Consider the following 19039-nt stretch of genomic DNA (forward strand, 5'->3'; position numbering starts at 1 on the left):
TAGGCCGTGGCAGCGTCAGGAAATTCCATGGGATGTTTTCAATAAGGCAAGGCAGCGGCAGCCAGAGAGCTGGCAAATGAAAACCTGCTGAGGCACACCACAGAGCTCCAATGAGACGCTGCCTACCCCAGCACAACTCTTTATGATAAATCTGTGTGTGCTTGTGTTATGTGTAAAAATTATAGTGTATGTTTTTGTTTTTGTTTGTGTATGATTGCATATTTTGCTGAATGCGTGAGAGAAAAAAAGTGTATTTAGACTTGTGTCTGTTTAAAATAGCAACAAGTGTCCAATGTGACGAGTCTACGAGTATGCTTTCCCTTTACTGCTATCATCTGGTGTTGCTGTGTCATTCTGTCCAAGGGGAAACTGTGATGCATTCACTTGGCCTTACAAAGAGCGCTACGTCATGCTACAGTGGGTGCCTATGATTGGTCTCCATTACATAATACTGATAGTAATAGTGAACAGCAGTGGTCACAGCGGCGTAAAGGAACAGGATGAGAGACTCTGAGGAGATGGAGAGCGAAGAGAGAAAAGCTGAATTTAAATTTCTGATGACTATTCTTTCAACAGTGTTGCTCACTTCAAGTTAAAGAAATAGTTTGAGATTTTGCATGTTTCCAATCTTTATGCTAACTTAAGCTAACTGGCTCCTAGCCATAGCTTCATATTTATCGTAAAAATAACGAGTGGTTATCTCTTCTTATCTAACTCTCGGGAAGAAAGTGAATAGGCTAAGATATATTTCCCAAAATGTTTAACTATTCATTTAAAAGGGTTATTATCAGGCACAATTCCACTTCTTTTTCTCAATCTTTATTTGAAATGGAAACTTCTTAAATAAATCTGTACATGTTCAAGCCCGAATCTGATCCCAAATATGCGAATGGACAATGTGAACATCCTACAACTTCATCAACAAAGGCTACAGAACAGACAGCCATTTGTGGGCATGTATGAACAATCTGACGTCATCACGAGGAGCAAGTAGAATTAACATTGCAAACGAGACGTTCAGAGCAGGTTGAAGCCTGGGGTTTTGACTTGTAGGGAGCATCTTTACATACATTCACATACATTAACACAGTGTTTCCCCTATGTTGAATGGTTTGGCCTGGCGGGGCAGGGGTGATTAGCAGCCACACATTTCTCACTCTATTTCTCTGTTTAGCGTCGTCAGGTTAGGCTAACCCATTGTTTCTAACTTCGGAGCTAACCCCCTTCACTTTTCCAGCAGTTGGGGAAACAACTGACATGACTTTTCTTGGTCTTGACAAGCTGCAGCATTTATTAACTGACACACTGTAGTCTGTACTGTACATTTACTGCCAGATTGACAACTTACTGCTAACCTTTTCCTCTGCTGCACTCGCATTCCCCATCTGATGCTCGCCCTCTTGCTTAACCACTCGCTTATGCACTGCCTTATTCCTTAAAAGGAGTTACGCTACCAGGAGTTTCGCGGGCAATGACACAGACGTTAACTCACGTTTCGAAACAGCGCTGCTCAGAGGCTCCCAAACACCATTGATTTCCAAATGAATGGATATTTGCTGTTATTTTTGGCATTTAAAAAAATATTTTTTGGCCTGGTGGGGGTTCTCGTTGCTGCACTATTATAGGAGAAACACTGTTAACAGTATAAAAATAACAGAAAATCACAAAAAGCAAGATATGTTCCCTTTAACTGCTTTAATCTTTTCCCTTTTTTGGCTCCTTGGGTGTAAACAAAAACAAGCTCACAGAAACACAGCCCTAACATATTATCACGTTATAACGTTTGTGTAGCTAGCATGTCAAAGCTAAAGCTAAAGTTGTGTTGCTGGTGACCTAACAAATGTCAACAAAAGCCCAATTTTCAGTCTTCTTTTAGCTCTGGTTAGCTTCCACCAACTCCTGTCTTTAAATATCTGTCTTTAGCTGCTAACTTCTTCACAAGCTAGTCACGGACTTTGTCTTTCTTCTTTTCTTTTTTTTGTGCTAGGCTAGTAGTGTACAGGGGGCTATTCAGGGCTCCTTTTTTGCTGAAAACAGCTGCTTGCTACTGCTTGAGTAAGGGAAGAGAGTGTGGATACAAGCAGTGAGACTGGACCATATATTACCTTTGTGGGCCTTAACACTATAAACCAAAATAATGAGCTACTGAAAATGAGGCAAAAATGCTGCTTGGAGCTGCGGACCTAAGTGATAAGGTTCATGACTGCAGCTCAGTCGTGACCCTCTTATACAGTGCCAGTAAAATACTGATTAGTGGCTTAACGTAATGTAAACTCGACTGCATAACAATTAGTGACTGAAATATGACTGTAATATGTGCTAGAGAGAAACTCAAGTTGACTGAAGTGTTGTATGGTGGACCATCGATATCATGAAATCTTGGCCCAACAGCAAGCTCCAGTGAGAGAGTAATACTGCTCAGTCAGTCTCTTTTATACTGCCTGGGGTAATTCAATTATGCCTGCTGGAGCTCTTTTTACTCTATAATTTGTATTAATAACCTGTTGGTGAAAGTGAAGGAAATAAAAAATGTCTGTTACAATGTATGGAGATGTGTGCAGGATGGAGGAAAAAGAGCAGAGAGAAAAATCACTGCTTTAGCAAATACAAAAGCATGCATTTTGCACATAAAAGTACTTATGCTACAGGAAGGTGTAGGTGTACAGTGAGAGGAAAGGGGGAGGCTGGGAAGTAAGGTGCTGAACTGAGTAGAGATGGATTTCCTGCCTGAACCACTTTATACACACGTTGTATAGTTTAATTATCCTGTGAAAAAAACTCCTGGATCGGACTACAACAGTGGTAACTCTAGAGGGCCTTGACCTAAGTGCTGCCCCAGCTCCTTCCCGACAGTCCTGTTTTCTTTTTGTACTCTGGACATGGTTCAGGTTGGAAGTAAAGTGTCCAAGGCAAAGGCAGTGAGAGGGGCCATTAATATTTATCTGTTGTACTGCATATACAAGAGAGAGAGATTGTGGATCTCGTGCCAGGATCCCCAGCATTTGAAATCCCACATTTTCATTATTCCATTTAATAATCCACAAGAATAAGCCACGTACTGTGATTTTTGAGATCTGACCATAAAGATTGGATTTTATGTGATCACATTATTGTAAGCTCACATTTGGCCTGAGAATGACTATTATACATCTCCCCAGTCTGTTTTTATTTTAAAATATGTCTGGGTAATCTTAACCCTCACACCTCCCATCCCTTTTTTATTTTTCTTCATTACTCAAAATTTGTTTTGTGGTCAGATTGCTCCTCTCACAAAGTAAGACCACTTCCAGAGCTACTTTTGAAAATACTGCAGAGCAACGTGAGCACAGTCAGATTTCTGGGAGTCCAGGCCGTCACTTAATACATCCTGGCATCATTGGATGATAAAATTTCATGGCTGGTTACAGCCAATGAGAAACTGGGACCAGCAGGGACAGTTACAGGACTGTAAAGACATGAGTCAAAATCCTTAAGACAGAAATAAGATGAGAAAAGGATGCTTTGTGATTCATGCATGGGAGAGACTCTGTTAACCTTAATTTATTACATTTTTTGCTTAAACATGTCAGACATGTGTATCATTTATCAAACAGGCACAACATCCTGGAGGCCCAGTTTGTCTTTCTATCAGTGATACACATCTCTCTTTTTTATGCATTTCAAGCAGGATAGACACAAATTGTATTGGACATGATATGTGTAACAGAATAATATTCATCTGGATTTAGTATCAGTTACTGTGATGACGATCTGCACATCTTGCTGGTATATTAGGAGAAGTTTGTGGTGGGAAAGTTGTTGTTAATAACCTGTATTATATACAAATTTGTAATGAATTAGTTTATTAAGTAACTTAAGTTTTAAATAAGTATGTTTTCTTTGTGTTGTCAGTTCCAATTATTGTCTTTTTCCTTAGAAGTTTGTTTATTGACCTTTACTGCATTAGTTTTACAAACTACTTTCATAATCATCATTATTTAATTAGTAATAATCTCAGCAATAGTTTAATTGCATGCTTAGTAAATGTTTTGAAATACCCTTAACATACTGTAATTCTTTTTTTAGTATCACTAGTTCATGATTTCATTTTTTATCCTCAAAGTTCTCTCTAAATGAAGCTAAAAGGCAGCCCCAGTAACTAGTTGCATAATTAGCTGCCACTGCTGTAGCAAATCAGACACTAATTACATGCAGATTGTGAGCGCAAAATTGAGTGAACATGCAGAGTGAATTTGCCCTGCGCTTTCATGTATGTAAATGCTTTGCCTTCCCGAGGTCTATACAGAGACTTCTATGTTTATATTATGTGTGTGTGTGCGTGAATATATATGAAAAATGCAGTACAAATTAAATATATATATATATATGTATATATATTTTTTATTATTATTATATGTGCACAGGTACTGTATGCATGCTCAGGTATGAACTCAAGTGTATGCATGTGTGTGCGCAGGGTAACTGTAATGGTTCTCATCACTTCACACTTCAGTTCTCTCACACACAACACTGCAGCCTGTAGGTGACCCGACACACATGTTCACCTCCAGTCTGTCCAGGCCTGGTTGAACACACAGGAAAGCTAATACACAGCTGCCTTACTGAAGGGCAAAGAACCTGGAAAATATGAAGCTGCATTAAAACAAATGTCTATTTAAAAAATGAAGCTGTCTTATCAGCCTAAACAAGAGAACCCCTGACGGTTCACCTTAATTGCCCAAATTAATTTAAGGACGACATTTTCATAACCTTTTCGAATGAATATATGAAAGATATTTAAGCATGAAGTTCAGAAGATAGTCCAGGTAGCAGTGAGGGATAATCAGTTTACGTTTTGAACACGTTGCATACAATAATGTCACTATCACTAACATTTCTAACAACTTGAAATAGGAAACATGGCTGTTTTTTCACTTTCTTGCAAATCTCCGCGCCAAACCCTCAATGCTTTTTTTCTTTAGCCTAAGGAGTTGGACTGGGTTTGTTGGCTTTCCGAAGTTCACATGACTTTCATTGTTTCATAAACACAGTGTGTAACAGGAGAAGGATGTATTATCAGCCCTTATTTTTTCCACTGCAAACACTTATACCAGTTTTTGATGTATAATGGCACAAATACATCCTTCCACCACAGTCAAAGTACATATGCAAACTTACAGTGCTTCTATTTTACACACATGCACCCCCTCCCCAACACACACACGCACACATACACTCACAGACACACACGTGCACAGATCCACACATAGCAGCAAGATGGTGCAACAGTGGCCTTATCCAAACAGCACAAAGAGCGCAGGGAGAAAAAATGCTTGGAGTAAGGAGCAAGGCATTCAGCATTAATCATACACTATAGCACACACACTTGCAAGCACACACACACACACACACACACACACACACACACACACACACACACACACCCTAGAGGCGGTACCACCCATTTTCAGATGCATAAACACAGACACACAGTTGTACAATAAACAGACACATAGACACCCACCTACCACTTGTTTTTGCAAACACACTTGCATGTGTGTGTATATGTCACACACACGTACACACACACACACACACACACACGTCCCTCAGGACACACTACACCATTCAGGAAACATTAGCAGCATTAGCCAGGAATGGTAATTGAAACAAACACGGTTTCTTCATTTCTGAGGTGGGAGACTTCTGTGTCTGTGTGTGTGTGTGTGTGTGTGTGCGTGCATACGTATGCATAGACACACAGTCTTTCATGCCAGAGATCTGGGAACCATTGTACACTTATTGTCCTGTTTTTTCTCCAGTTTTGCTTTCAAACACAAAAGAGAGCAAATTGTTCACTATAAACACGCGTTAGCGCTGACAGAACCGCTGTTCCAGACCAAAGCAAACCTGATCTCTCTTTCACTTCACAATTACCGCAAACACACACTCTCAGCTTCAATCAGGATGTATTTGAAAAGATCTCATTTTCATTGGCTGATATGACAATTCTCTCATTGTTTGACCTGCAGCCAAAGTGTCCTTTCAAAGTGTCCGTGGACTAGAAACTGAACTTATACTTCATCCTAAACATCCCTGTTGAAGTATCTGAGACCCCCTTACCTGCACCAAATGCAAAAAAGTACGTCTGGTTTGGATTTCTCTGCAGCAGGGCAGACACACGACGAGCCATTCGCTCATTGCGTTTGTAGATGAGCTCCTGGCGGAAGTAGCTGTCAATCTGCAGGGCCGTCATGCGGTCATGAGCTGGCAGAGAACTGTTGATGAAGTGAGGCAGCTGAGAGAAAAAGAAAGATTTCGAGAAAATTAGAAGTTGAAAATCTTTATGGTAAAAATCCACAGCAGTGTAAAAAAAATCATGAATGCTTTAAACCATGCATACATCAAACACAAAAGGAAAGAAAGGACGTTAACGAAAACTGAGAGGGACAGAAAAGAGAGGGCTGGATGGGGTGTTGGTGACAACCTGGCACATGTGTGTGCCCATGTGAGTGTGAGACCTGGCAACCAGGGGAGTTTCTAACATGACAGCTTGACAGAAAAAGACCAATCCAAGGCTCAGCTCTACAGGCTGGTTTCTAAATGAGAAAGCATAAATGAATGGATGAGAGAGAGGGGGAAGAGTCAATACTGTGTGTGTCTGTGATGAACACTGATGTGTTTATACAGTAAGCTATATATATGTGTGTGTGTGCACTGCTCAAAGGCAATGGCTTGTTTGCTCGTACATGTACTGTATATTCACAAGTGTGAGCGTGTGAATGTGTGTTTAATTGCTGTGTGATTTATTAAGAGCCAGACAGGCGGAGACAGACCACGCTGGCTCTGTTCCACTCTTGGCTGCATCGGTGAATTCAATAGGCTGTTAATCTGTGAGGATGAGTCGGGGTCTGCGGTGGGGTAGCGGGGGTTTGGCATCAGGGGGTCTGAGCTGTCCAACTCAGAAACATACCTTAACACACACACTGTCTCCTTTTTCTCTGTCTTTAGCTCTTTCATTTCCTCTCAGGGTCTTACATTTGATTTTTTTTTGGCTCTTTCTCATAATATATATGTAATAAATTACGAATTAATGGAGATAGGTGAAATCCTATTACACTAGAGAACATCTGTCTGGTCTGCTCCCTCTTCTTGGTGCTTTGGTATGCTGTGTGCTGAATGTAATAATGACATCTTTTCATAATTTGGTACTGTTGGTACTGTTGAGGTACAGAATGTTTTTTTTCCCATTTTGTCATTCCTATTTTGAACTTCAGTCTTGTGTAAATTGAAGTTTATCTGTCTATGATTCATGATGTCTAAAAAAAAATAAAATAAAAATAATGGCCAGATTACCACAGATTTGTAGTGGATATTCCTAATAATTGAGATCTTTCATCTAGCACAGCTCAACACTTTGGTCCATTGCACTTTTATTGCACTTCCTCTTTATATTGTAATATAAATTGTATTAAAAATTACATTGTATTCTCTTGTTTGGCACTGGAAAACTTTAAAAGGGATGTTGAGGAAGCAGATTGGCAGGCATGAGTATGTGCAAAAAGGTGATGTTTATTAACAAAAATATTAATGAAACAGCAAAAATTCAACAACAACAACAAAAGATGAAACAGACTTTGCAGCCTCACAGCTTCGCTCCCCAACAATAGACCAGTGCCTTTTGCCTCCTCAGCCTCACTGAACTGGAACGTACCATCACGGTTACATACACACAGTCATGAATGCACGAAATTATACACTCACTGAGCCCTTGATTAGAAACACTTAATATTTCTGTACTTCCTAATATTTAGCCCCCCTCATGTATGTTAATCAGGTGGACAAACTATTAGGAACACTTTCATTATAATTCACTCCAGTACACCGCTACGACCTCAATAATAAACATAAAGTAGAATTATCACATTTGTGACAACGCCAACAAAAACTGTATAAACTTCGTAAAAGTAGAATTTATGGCAGAGCTGTTGTGTTGGATTGCATTAGATTGCACAGGTGTTCCTAATAACGTGCTCTGTGAGTGTATATCCTGCCTCGACTTGACATGCCTAGTGACTCACTGCTTAGTGCACCTAATGATGCACACCTGTTGCCACTGTCACTGATTAAGCAGACAATCTACCCTAACACTACAAAATGCTCTCATAAAAGAAACATCACAGCAGGACTGAAGCCCTTCAACAAAACATAACATTGTGAAACACAAACTACTCAACTGAAACTTGTATTCTGTTATTTGTGTAACATGATACATTAACAGACTAACAAACATTGAACTGACATTACAGATTTAACACACAAAAAAACACTAGTAATGTTGGGAACCAAGGCCTAGTGAAAAGGGAGAGGAGCAACCTTTTCACCATCTTCAAAGTAGAAGTTATAGTTGCAGATGCAAGCAAAATTCTTTTATCCCCATATTTATATATCAATGCATCATTCTATTTATTCCCACTATGCCTTCTGTAAATCAGTTTCTGGCATACACACATAATGGTTTGCATAAACCAATAACACCATCACATATTGTTGAGCATATCTCTTCCATTATGTCCATGTTTCCTTTTCCTGAAACCACATAGTTGCATGCTGACAGCTCAGCATTATGCACAAAGAATGTAAGGGTGGATTGATCCACTGAGGGCTGTGCAATGGTACAAGTTTCCTCTTCTGATTTTCTTCCCAAGTTACTTTAGTTGGAAAGAATGAACAGAAGAAGGGATTAGAGAAGGAAAGACATTTGGGTTATTGGGTTATTGGGTTATGTGTTATGCGTGTGTGAGTCTGTGTGTCTGTGTGTGTGTGTTTGAGCCACATATGCAGATGTGTTTAATCTGGTATTGTATTTGAGTGTGACAAGAACACACACACATGCATACAGTACATACAAGAGCTGTCTAAAACTGAGTTACTAGTTGACACATCAGTAAAGCAGCTGCAAATTGTGCATAAATCACTGTGCGTGTGTGTGTGTGTGTCTGAATACATACTGAATACATGGGGGGATTTATTGAGCCACATGTGAACAAGGTGTTACTCTCCAGCATCCATCCAAAATATGTATCGGACACATTTTCTCTCACTCCTTCCACAGTTTGTTCTTACAGTCTGTTTCACATAATAGTTGAAAGGCTCTGATTCATACCTACATTGGATATTTATTTCTTTTAGTGATGTACCTTAAACAATTGACATGTCAGTGTTAATGCCAGTGTGGAAGAAGGTGACATTTTGCCAGGGCATGCAGCTTCAATTACTGTCCGGCTGTATTTTGTTATGCTGCCACACAAACACTCAGTCATGTGGAATAATATTCACAAGAAAAGGAATATTTCCCATAAATAGTAAAGGCACACTGCTTCATTAATTATGGAGGTTTTTTGCTTTTAGGATGGATCTTCAATCTAAAAAGATAAAGCAGTGTCCGCAAATTCCTTTTTTGATTCCATGATCATAATCTGGACTACATTTTTTGGACAACCAGCCAAAATAGCTTCTAAACTTTAATATTATTAGCCATTCTGAATGTCCATTAGCCAAATACTTCTTATTGAAATAAACCAGAGCACGAGTCACTACATCCATTTCATCATATTTATGAGTAAAAATAAAGGCCAGACATGTAATAAATCTCTAGCATGTCATTTCAGTGGAATACATGAACTACAGTGCAAACACATTGAGTAAACCTGAGAGACAGAAAGAACTCTGATTTGTCTAGTAAAATAAGGATATTACCTGCCACAGTTCATTTTTACTCACATTTGGCATTTTTGGTGGTCGTTAATTTCAAGCGCTGATAAAATCCAAATGTTTGTAAGGCATGTGCACTACATTGCATTACTCACACATCTTAGTCACTTAGCTTGTACATAACTAAGCGGTCAAAGAAAACCACATTCACACAATTATCTGTAGCCTGAAGCCTCGTATAGTCTCTGTGTTTTTTCAGGGTGTATGACCCAGGGTCATCCAGAGTGACAGGACTTCATGCTTCAAAAGTAAAATGAAGCAGAGTTGGATTATCGTGGGGAAATAAGTCAAAGAGAGAGAGAGAGGTGGAGAAGGAGTGCTTCATCATTGCTCTGATGAGTGAGGATAGCGTGAGTGTTTCATGACGAGAGCAGAAAGTGTTCGGTCGGAGAGAGGTCAAGGTGGGAGTGTAGCGGTAAATGCAGATAAGTTATCACAGGAAAGGCCATTAGCTCCTCTCTATCCCAAACTGCACAGGAAATGTGGAGTGACAGCGAGATATTTTCTCCCTTCCTCACTACTGGTCCTGCTCTGCACTCACTTGCTCAGTCAGTCTGTCCTGACAGCCACCTACTCTCCTCTATGTGATTTGGTTCTTTGAAGTCCTTCTATTCTATTCTTTTATGCTTACCTTTCCTTTTGCTCAACATCAAACCAAAAAAGCACAAAATAAACCCACTGTATGACATTGTGACATAGAACAAGATCTATCAATGCCAAAATGTTTGTAGTTAAATTTTTTTTACCTCAACTTTTTTTCTTTCCATGTTTTTTCTTTTCTGTCCTCTCTATCTATCTTTGACTTTCCTGATGGATGTGGGACCAGTTGAGTGTTGAAATGCATTACCCTGTCCTGCACTGTTCTGCTGTGCAGCGCTCTGGGGCCCATCATCGGCCTCTTTCTAATATGATGAAGATTGAGCTGGGACAGTATCAGGGGTGTTGGAGGCCTCTGGATTAAGCCCTATCTATCAAAAAACACCTGCTCTTTTACGGCCTTGAAAGTTTCTCTCTTTCACACACACACACACACAAACCTGCTATAGATCACCAGGCTACAGAAGCAGGCACCAGTCAGGTCAGGCGTCTGATTGCTCTAGCATGTGCTGGGGAATGTTAATACATGTTATTATGACACGAGGAGCAGCGGTGAACTGGTATGATTTAAAACGCTTGTGCGGGAGACGACTGTAGCCGCAACTGCAGGTGAAACTGTGGCTAACAAGCTCTTTATGGCCCCCAGAGAGAAAAAGATACAGACAGTGAGAGTGACAGAAAGAGAAAAGGGAGATATGTGTATCAGTGCTGAAGTCTGAACATTAAATTGTGCATACATTCTCTCATTTTGTGTGTCTCTGGTGTAAATGGTGTGGAATCTTTGCAGCTGAGCAGGGAGTTGAGGTTACATGGTATGTTAGGTTTAATGGGACTTAAGCATCAACAAGGGAGGGTGACACACAACTGACTTATGAGGAGGGCTTGAGTAAATCTGCATTTGAAGGTGGAGATGGAGTGACAACTTCTGCATTTGGTGTCTGTGTGTGTGTGTGTACTACATCAAAAGGCCTTTTGACAGCTAGCCGGGTTGTGTGCAAAGAATGAAGAGGAGGCCATCACTGAAGGAGCAGAGGCTATGTTAGGAATCATAAAGTTAGAGGGCAGATGGTGTATTTACGGTCGAGTCCAGAGCTATTAAAGTGTCAGTCTATCAACTAACTTGAGGTTTAGAAGGATTAAGATGGTGATGTGCAGTTTTGTGGAATTGATGGTGACGCTAGTAAGTAAAGGCAGAGAAGCACATATGAGTGGGTTGCCAACTCAAATCAAAGATCTGACAGATTATAGATGTTTTTGGAGTTTTACTGTATCAGAAACTTGAGCATCCTTTTGTCCAAGAAAACAAAGCAAAATTACAAGGATTCACTTTCAGTCCCAAAATTGAATTCTTGGCAGAGAGAAAAAGCCTCAGAAAAAAACATTTACACTGTGGCAGACAAACTCTGCACTTGGTTGGTTGAATAAAAATGTGAAAGTATAATTTTACATGATACCTAAGATGCATAGATTCTGTGGTTTCTGACTAAAACAAACTGAATATGTGACAAATCTTATTTCCAGCTACTAAATCTGAAGAAACAGATTGTTAGGAGCATGAAGGTAGCAAGACCTTTCCAGCAGACTGACTGTTACCACGTTGAGCTATGCAAGTGAGAAAATTTAGGAGATAATAAGGATCATTTTGTACTTTTGGTCAAAGTTTTCAATTACGCTGAGCTGAGACTCATTTTTAGAACTGAAGCAGTTCGCATTAAAGGGTACATACCATGCTCTATATACCGTACTGTTATAATGTTGGATGTCTATAATCCAATGTTTTGAATGCTCCGTTGGGAGAGTTGTTGTTGATGTCAGTTCAATCATCAAACTGACATCAGTATGCCCACAAATGGCCATCCATTCCATAACCTTTGTTGCTATGTTTGTTCCATGGATTGTCTGCGTTGTCCACTCGCATATTTCGTATTTTGGCTTCAACATGTACAGATATATTTGAGAAGTTTACATTTTGATTAAAGAATGAGAAAAATTATATACACTACTGTTTGTTTATGTAGCCTCCTGAGCCGCCGGAATTCTGCAGAGGGGCAGCTTCTGGAAACTAACCAGTCAGAAGAGAGTGGGCTCATCGGGAGGGGGCCTTAAAGAGACAGGAGCTAAAACAGCTGGTATCAGACAGAGGCTGAGCTCAGGGGCTGCATAAAGGGACAGTATGAGATAATTAAGGAGTTTTTGAACTGTAAATCATGCAAGGATATACCAGTAGAACCCCAGAATAGAAATATAGACCTGTAAATGTGTATGAAATGTCCCCTTTAACATCAGCTGATATGGATATAGGAAGGTTGCATGAAGCTGTACAGGCTAACTTGCTGCTCAGATTGCAGACATATAAAGTTCACACTGTTTCAGCTGGCAAAAAGGTGAATAGGCAATGAGTACATTTTTATTTTGGTGTTTTAGTCCAAATTTCTGCAAGATACGTAATCTAAAGTTTGGGACAAACCTGTGAGGTGTCATGGTTGAAGATGATGGAGCTGAGGTCCCCACAGTTGTAGTGAGTAATGAGGTCCTCAGTGGTGTAAGAGCCCTGCAGACTGCCTGCTCGAACACCCTCATGCTGCAGGAGTGTCTGGTTCAAAGCAAACAGCACCTGCGGGGAGAGAGAGAGACAGAGAGACAGGAAGGGTGCTGTTACTTTCTGCATCCACAAACTGAGTTTTCTCTGCTATGCGCTCAAGAGGAATTTGCCATGAAGGGGGAGAATTGTGCACACATGGCCAGTGTTCCTCTTTAAAAATATAACGTGACCTTATTATACAATGAAGCCGTTATGCTGAGTGTCGGAGAAATGTATGTTCTTTTGCAGCGTTTTCATTTCTTTCAGGATATTTTCATACACTTTCCATACGGGCTGACTACAGGTAAAACAGACCACAAAAGGTATGGCAAGACTCCACTGGCTTTCTTCTGAAGGAAGGAGAAAACAGGGGGAGAGAGTGGAGAGCTGACGAGAGAGAACCTTTTAAAATAACCCCTCTTTCTCTCTTTCACCAGCAGGGCCGGGGTGCCGTAAATTTACAGCGCCCATTAAAATCAAAAGTAAACCCTCTTTAGAGAGAATTTATTGCGTGCAGCCGCCAGCCAGCCCAACGACTCCACAGCTGTCCTAGACACCAGGGGTTAACCTCCTTGCTCCCGCCCTCTACAATCCCACGCCACATCTGACTGGCCTGGCAACCTCGACTGAGTTGTCAATCACTGTTAAGCTCTCTTACAGGAACCAGAGGTGTGCATGAAGAAGAAAAGACTTTTTTCTCTCGTGCGGAACTATAGCAGATTCACACAGTTCTACATTGCATCTTCACAGCTTATGTGGTACAGTTGTTTGACTTGATTAGACCGAGTGACTCAGCTCATCATATCTTCAAACCACACCAGTCTGATCCATGCCTATGATCCTAATTACCCTCACTAAGAAACCTGACTAGTGCTTCGGAAAATACTGCAGGGAGAACGTCAACATCCAGGCCCAGATGATTTGTGGAGCAGCTTAAGGCCGATACAGCTGCACAACTGATTGAGCCGATGTCAAAGTCTGGGTCGTAATTCACGCAATTAAGTTATGTTTTTGCAATCATAAATGCCCATATCGTGCATATTGCATGTTTCAACTCCAGGTAACCTTTATGCTGGGATAATCACAACCAAGTTCTAAACTCAACCTTGTGACCCCCCCGCCCCCCTCCCTCTGAGGTCATTGTGTTTGTTAACCAGTCTTGTGGGCTCTATGTGTTTTTTTCATAATGTAAAGAGACAACTGATGAGCTAATGGCATATAGCACTCTCTCATTATTCCCCTCTCTTGTCTTTAGTTTTCTCTTCCCCAGCTCATTCTTCACTTTTTCACTCTAAAAAAGAATCTCCATCCTCCTCTCATCTCTCTGCCAGCGCCGGATCTCCAGCCCTTCCTCCCGCTGTACGGCAAGAGAGCTGAGTCTGGTCTTATTTACTCTTTTCGACATGTCTCATCAAGCATATTTTTTGCTATGCTCAGCGCCGTGCTGTCGCCTTGCCAGAGGCACATAATCGAGGAATGAGTTTTGATCAAACCTGTGACCATTTCAGTCCTGAAAAAAATATGTCTTCCCTGCTTTCCTCAGCTCATATCTCAACACCAGACTTCCAAGATCTGGGAGCCCACCTGTCGGCTTAGTAATGACAGTATACCTCGCTTCACTTTCTATTTCAATCTCGCATGAGATTCTCTTATTGCTTTTTACTACTCCAGGTCATGCCATGGTGTGAGGCCAGACACAGAGAGCCCAAAATCTGCCTGGTGGCTAATTGGCTACAGTAGCTAATTTTGCTGCTGCAGATGCTGACTCTGTGCCAGTGAGTTGCCACTGCCCCAAGCCTCTGACCCACAGGGCTCTGTGCCATGTCTCAAGGGTTTTTCCAAGAGAAACAGCAGTCCCTGGGCAGAGTCAGGGGACGGAGTTGGCAGAGCACGCACACCTGCCGGACTGTTTGTAATGCTTCCAGCTCCAGTAGTTTCCCTTAACATGGCAAACTGCACCAGACACAACAGACAGGAGGGTGAGTGCATTGGAAGAAGGGAGGGGATGTGTGGCTGGTTGTGTTTTTAAGGGAGTTGTTATTTCAATATTGTCCGTCTCCCGGGGAAAGGACATCTCTGCAGCTGTAACCATGGCGCCTGAGTTTGTGCTGGGCTGAATGAGAGAGCACGTCAATCACTGCGGTAGAGGCAAAGGGGGAGAGAGGAAAATGCAAACATTGTGTGTGTGCATGTATAGGTATACGTGTAAATATGTGTGTATGTGCACGCACGCATGTGTTGACTGACCGAGTGGGTGTTCTCATGCTGAAGTGGTCCACTCACTCTGACACTCTGAAAGACTGGCTCTTTTACAGTCAAGCCTTTTCAAAGTAACTAACACTGACTCTGTTGACCACATAGGTTACTACTGCAGGTCTCTCTTTTCTCTCCTTTTTCTTGCCTCATCTAATACATGCGTGAGAAACTCCCATTGTAATTAAATAAAAGCTTTATAAGAACAAAGCTGGAAGGAGCAGAGCACACACGGATGGTCTTGGAACCTCTGATCTGAGAGCAGCACTCCAAAAATTCATTAGTGAGCATTGGAAAGAAAACAGAAAGAGGGGTCAGGCAGGAGTGGGAGCTACATGAAAAAAAAAGGGGAAAAAAAGAAATCAGAAAGATCTTTTATGTTTCAGAAAATGTCATTATCAACATGTGTGTGCATTGCTGCAATTGACCTTGAAGTGCATTAAATCCTGGCTGTTTGCTAGCAATAGCGTTAGCTTGTTTGAAGGTTTTACGAGTCTGTTGCATGTAATGAGTAGGTGCTGATGACAAGGTGCTGGAACCAAGAGAGCTCACTCTTGTCGACTGCATCACTCCCCCATTATACCTCCTTAAAATCTGAATCGGAGAATGTGAGTGATGGATAGAGCGTAAAGGCTTTGGGCTGCAATACAACAGAAGGAAGTGTCAAACTGTGGAGACCAAACACGGAACTCTGGCAAACAGGGGAAAACTTTATCCTTGACAGCTAGGAGTCTGTTCAAGCAAATGAAAAGCACACATCATTCAAAACTTACACAGGTCAAGAAAAATAACACACTGTCACATGTCCATCCTGTCTACTTCAATCTCCTCCACTCCCTAATGTCCACTTTTCTCCAAGCAACCCTTTTAATTTCCTTATCCATTACTCACTTCTTCTCTTGCAGTGGTAAAACAATGAGACACTATTCCACTTTCCTGCAATCCAGCAGAGAAAGAAGAAAGAAGTAACAAAGGAAGGGAGGGGTAATAACACAAAGAAGACAGGGAACAGAGAACAAAAGCCAGAGAGGGTTGAAAGTGTGAAAGAATGGCATAAGACAAATAAAGGCTTGTTCTCTATGATAGAAGCATGTGTTGTACAGATGGAGGTGATTCGCAGTAAAGAGTTTGTTAGTGGGCATACAAAGTATATGTGTAAGGCCTGGCATTAGCACTGGGTAGGCGGTCAGGTGCATGAAATCCTGATGGTGCCTGCCAGAGTTTCTTCCCTCATTTCCTTCTTTCTCCCAACACTTCTGTATTTCTCTTTATCTTCTCTTTTTATTTTTCTCCATTTTTGTTCTTATGAACAAATGCAAAGACATCTCAGTACTAGAACTTAAGTTTACCGTTATATTTCTTGTGGCAAACAAGCCTTCATCTCTTTTTCTTTTCCTTTTTTGCCCTCATATCAAAATATCAACAAATCATCACCTTTATATCATCATTTTGGATGCCACTATAGGTAATCATCTGGAATGTTTTGCTGCAGTATTTGCCAACCTTTTTTCATTTGTGACATAGTCATGTCTACTTGCAACCTCAACGAGTTGTTAAAGTTCCACTGAAAAGTGTTTTTCCTCTCTATTACTCTCAGATTGTCGATTCTCGGATTTTAGTGACCAAAAAAGGTAAAACTATGCAGTATTTCACAAAAAAGCCAAAGATTAGAGAAAAGTGAGACTTGAATTTCTGCAGCCGAACAATGTTTTTTCTTCTTTACTATCCCAGTCCCCAACTTATTGTACACAACAGGTTGTTATACTGCTAAGATGACAAGTTCTTAAAGTATTTTGCAGGTAAAGCACTGTTATTTGGCATTATCCTTATTTCTTCTCTTCAAAGAAAGCACAAGCAGAGCAAACAGAAGAGGGAGAAGCTGCAACATTATCTTTGTGACAGAGCAACAAGGTTTGTGGGAAATGTGGTCTTAAAGAAGACATATCATGCACATTCCCAGGCCTATATTTATATTCTGGGCTTCTACTGGAATATCTTTGCATGATTTACAGTTCAAAAAACTCCTAATTTATCTTATGCTGGACCATTATGCAGCCTCTCAGTTTAGCCTCTGTCTGAAACAGGCTCCTGTCTCTTTAAGGCCCCCCTCTCGATGAGCCCACTCTGTTCTGATTGGCCAGCTGCCCCTTGCAGACTTTTGGTGGCTCTGGAGGCCACGTAAGTAAACTATACTGGTAGGATTTCACTTATTTTTCTCATTCTTTACTCAAAATGGAAACTTCTCCGATACATACGTACATGTTCGAGCCCAAATCCGATCCAAAATATGTGAGCGGACAGCACGAACAATCCATTGAACAACCTTAGCAACAAAGGCTACGGAACAGATGGCCATTTGTGGGCATATGCAAGCGATCTGATGTCATCATGAGGATGAAGTAGAGGTAACTTTGCAACCAAAGCATTCAGAGCCAGCTGAAGCCTAGGCTTTTGACTTGCAGCGAGTATTTTAAATACATTCACCTCAAGTTTTGGAACTTTGACCATGTTTTACATAGACATCCAACATCATAACGTTAGAAAAATAACAGAAACAGTAAGGATGAAGTTATCAATCACATTAAACATGGTGTCTTTAATTTACTTTGTGGGACCTTTAAACTCAGACAATCCAAACAAAAATGAGAATTCATCTCTTTCTCTCAGAGTCCTTATCTCTGGTCATTTAATCAGGTGCTGATGAAGAAAACAGCGCAAACAGTTTCAGGGTGGTGCGTTCCCCTTGACCGGTCTCGTCTCCCTGAGAGCCGCTTGTGTTTCATCGCTTGAGAAAGAGAAGAGCCAGACCCCTGACCCAAGACACGCACCGCTGGGTTCCTCCGGGCTGAGCCAGCTTCCCCCATGGGCTCTGGCTACAGACAACAAGAGGGGATTGGGTTCACAGCACCCTGGGGTGACTGAAGGGAAGGAGGTAGGGAGTTGAAATAACATCCAGGGCAACCCAAGAATAGGAGAAGTGCGATATCTCATCCCTGTTCCCCACAGAGCAGCCCCAAAAAAGGGTAGATACCAATTTGTGTGAGCGTACTCTCCCTACATGGCCACAGTAGAGAACCATAAAAGAATTCATTAAAAAAAAAAACTGCATCCATTTTCTTTTAACCTGTCCTATCTCAGTTTGACTTCATGTCTGAGTGTGCATATAGCAGTGGTAGGGGTATTTTAAAAGCATGCTTGTTGTCTGATCTCTCATTCCACCCTTACTCTGAAGGCACCTTGAATACATTAGGGTGGAAGAGATGGTGTCACACAAGACCACATCAAAGTTGCCTGGAAAGTCTCACATGATAGCTTCACTGTTGTCTCCTACAGTTTTATCAACAAGGTCTTCATGACTTGTTCCTTTTTTCTCTCTCTCTCCGAGGGAATTGTGTAACCTTTTAAGGGCTTTAAAAGTAACATTCGAGCATAAAAATGCCTCAAATGCGACCTCCAATGTCAGAGCATTGCCAAAGTAGTTTTACAGCCTCTCGGCGCCTTTCTGCACGTATAGTTTACTTATTTGAAGGTAAGCAACACTTTCAGCTCATCGCATCTGGCGGGAGCTGCAGCAAACCAGAGCCTCTGTTTCTTCCAAATCTTTATCCCTTTTAATACCCACGATACACACACACACACACACATGCATGCACACTCACAAACACACATGCATCGACCCATAACCACACGCTCTAATAATTACACACGTTCCTCTGTGAGCAATACCTGTATACAAACCACATTTTGCAGAAAATAAAAGAGAATACAAGTCAGATCTTTTCCACTCAAGACGGTGCCAATGTTTTGAGTATTGTTTCTCCTTTGTCTTCGCCTCTCTTTCTCTTCCCGCTTCCT

At 41.1% G+C, this 19039-nt stretch overlaps 1 protein-coding gene across 1 annotated transcript in view; it reads right to left on the minus strand.

Annotated features, from left to right (window-relative positions):
• trabd2b (TraB domain containing 2B) overlaps positions 1-19039 on the minus strand; it is a 70609-nt gene that overhangs the window by 12570 nt on the left and 39000 nt on the right. The window contains exons 3-4 of the mRNA XM_067597125.1: positions 12818-12964; positions 6103-6277 (exon numbers count right to left, since the gene is read on the minus strand). Of these exons, the coding sequence (XP_067453226.1) occupies positions 6103-6277; positions 12818-12964 (322 nt within the window). The remainder of the gene's footprint in view (positions 1-6102; positions 6278-12817; positions 12965-19039) is intronic.

The sequence above is a fragment of the Thunnus thynnus genome, chromosome 8, assembly GCF_963924715.1.
Source record: "Thunnus thynnus chromosome 8, fThuThy2.1, whole genome shotgun sequence".
Taxonomy (NCBI): Eukaryota; Metazoa; Chordata; class Actinopteri; order Scombriformes; family Scombridae; genus Thunnus; species Thunnus thynnus.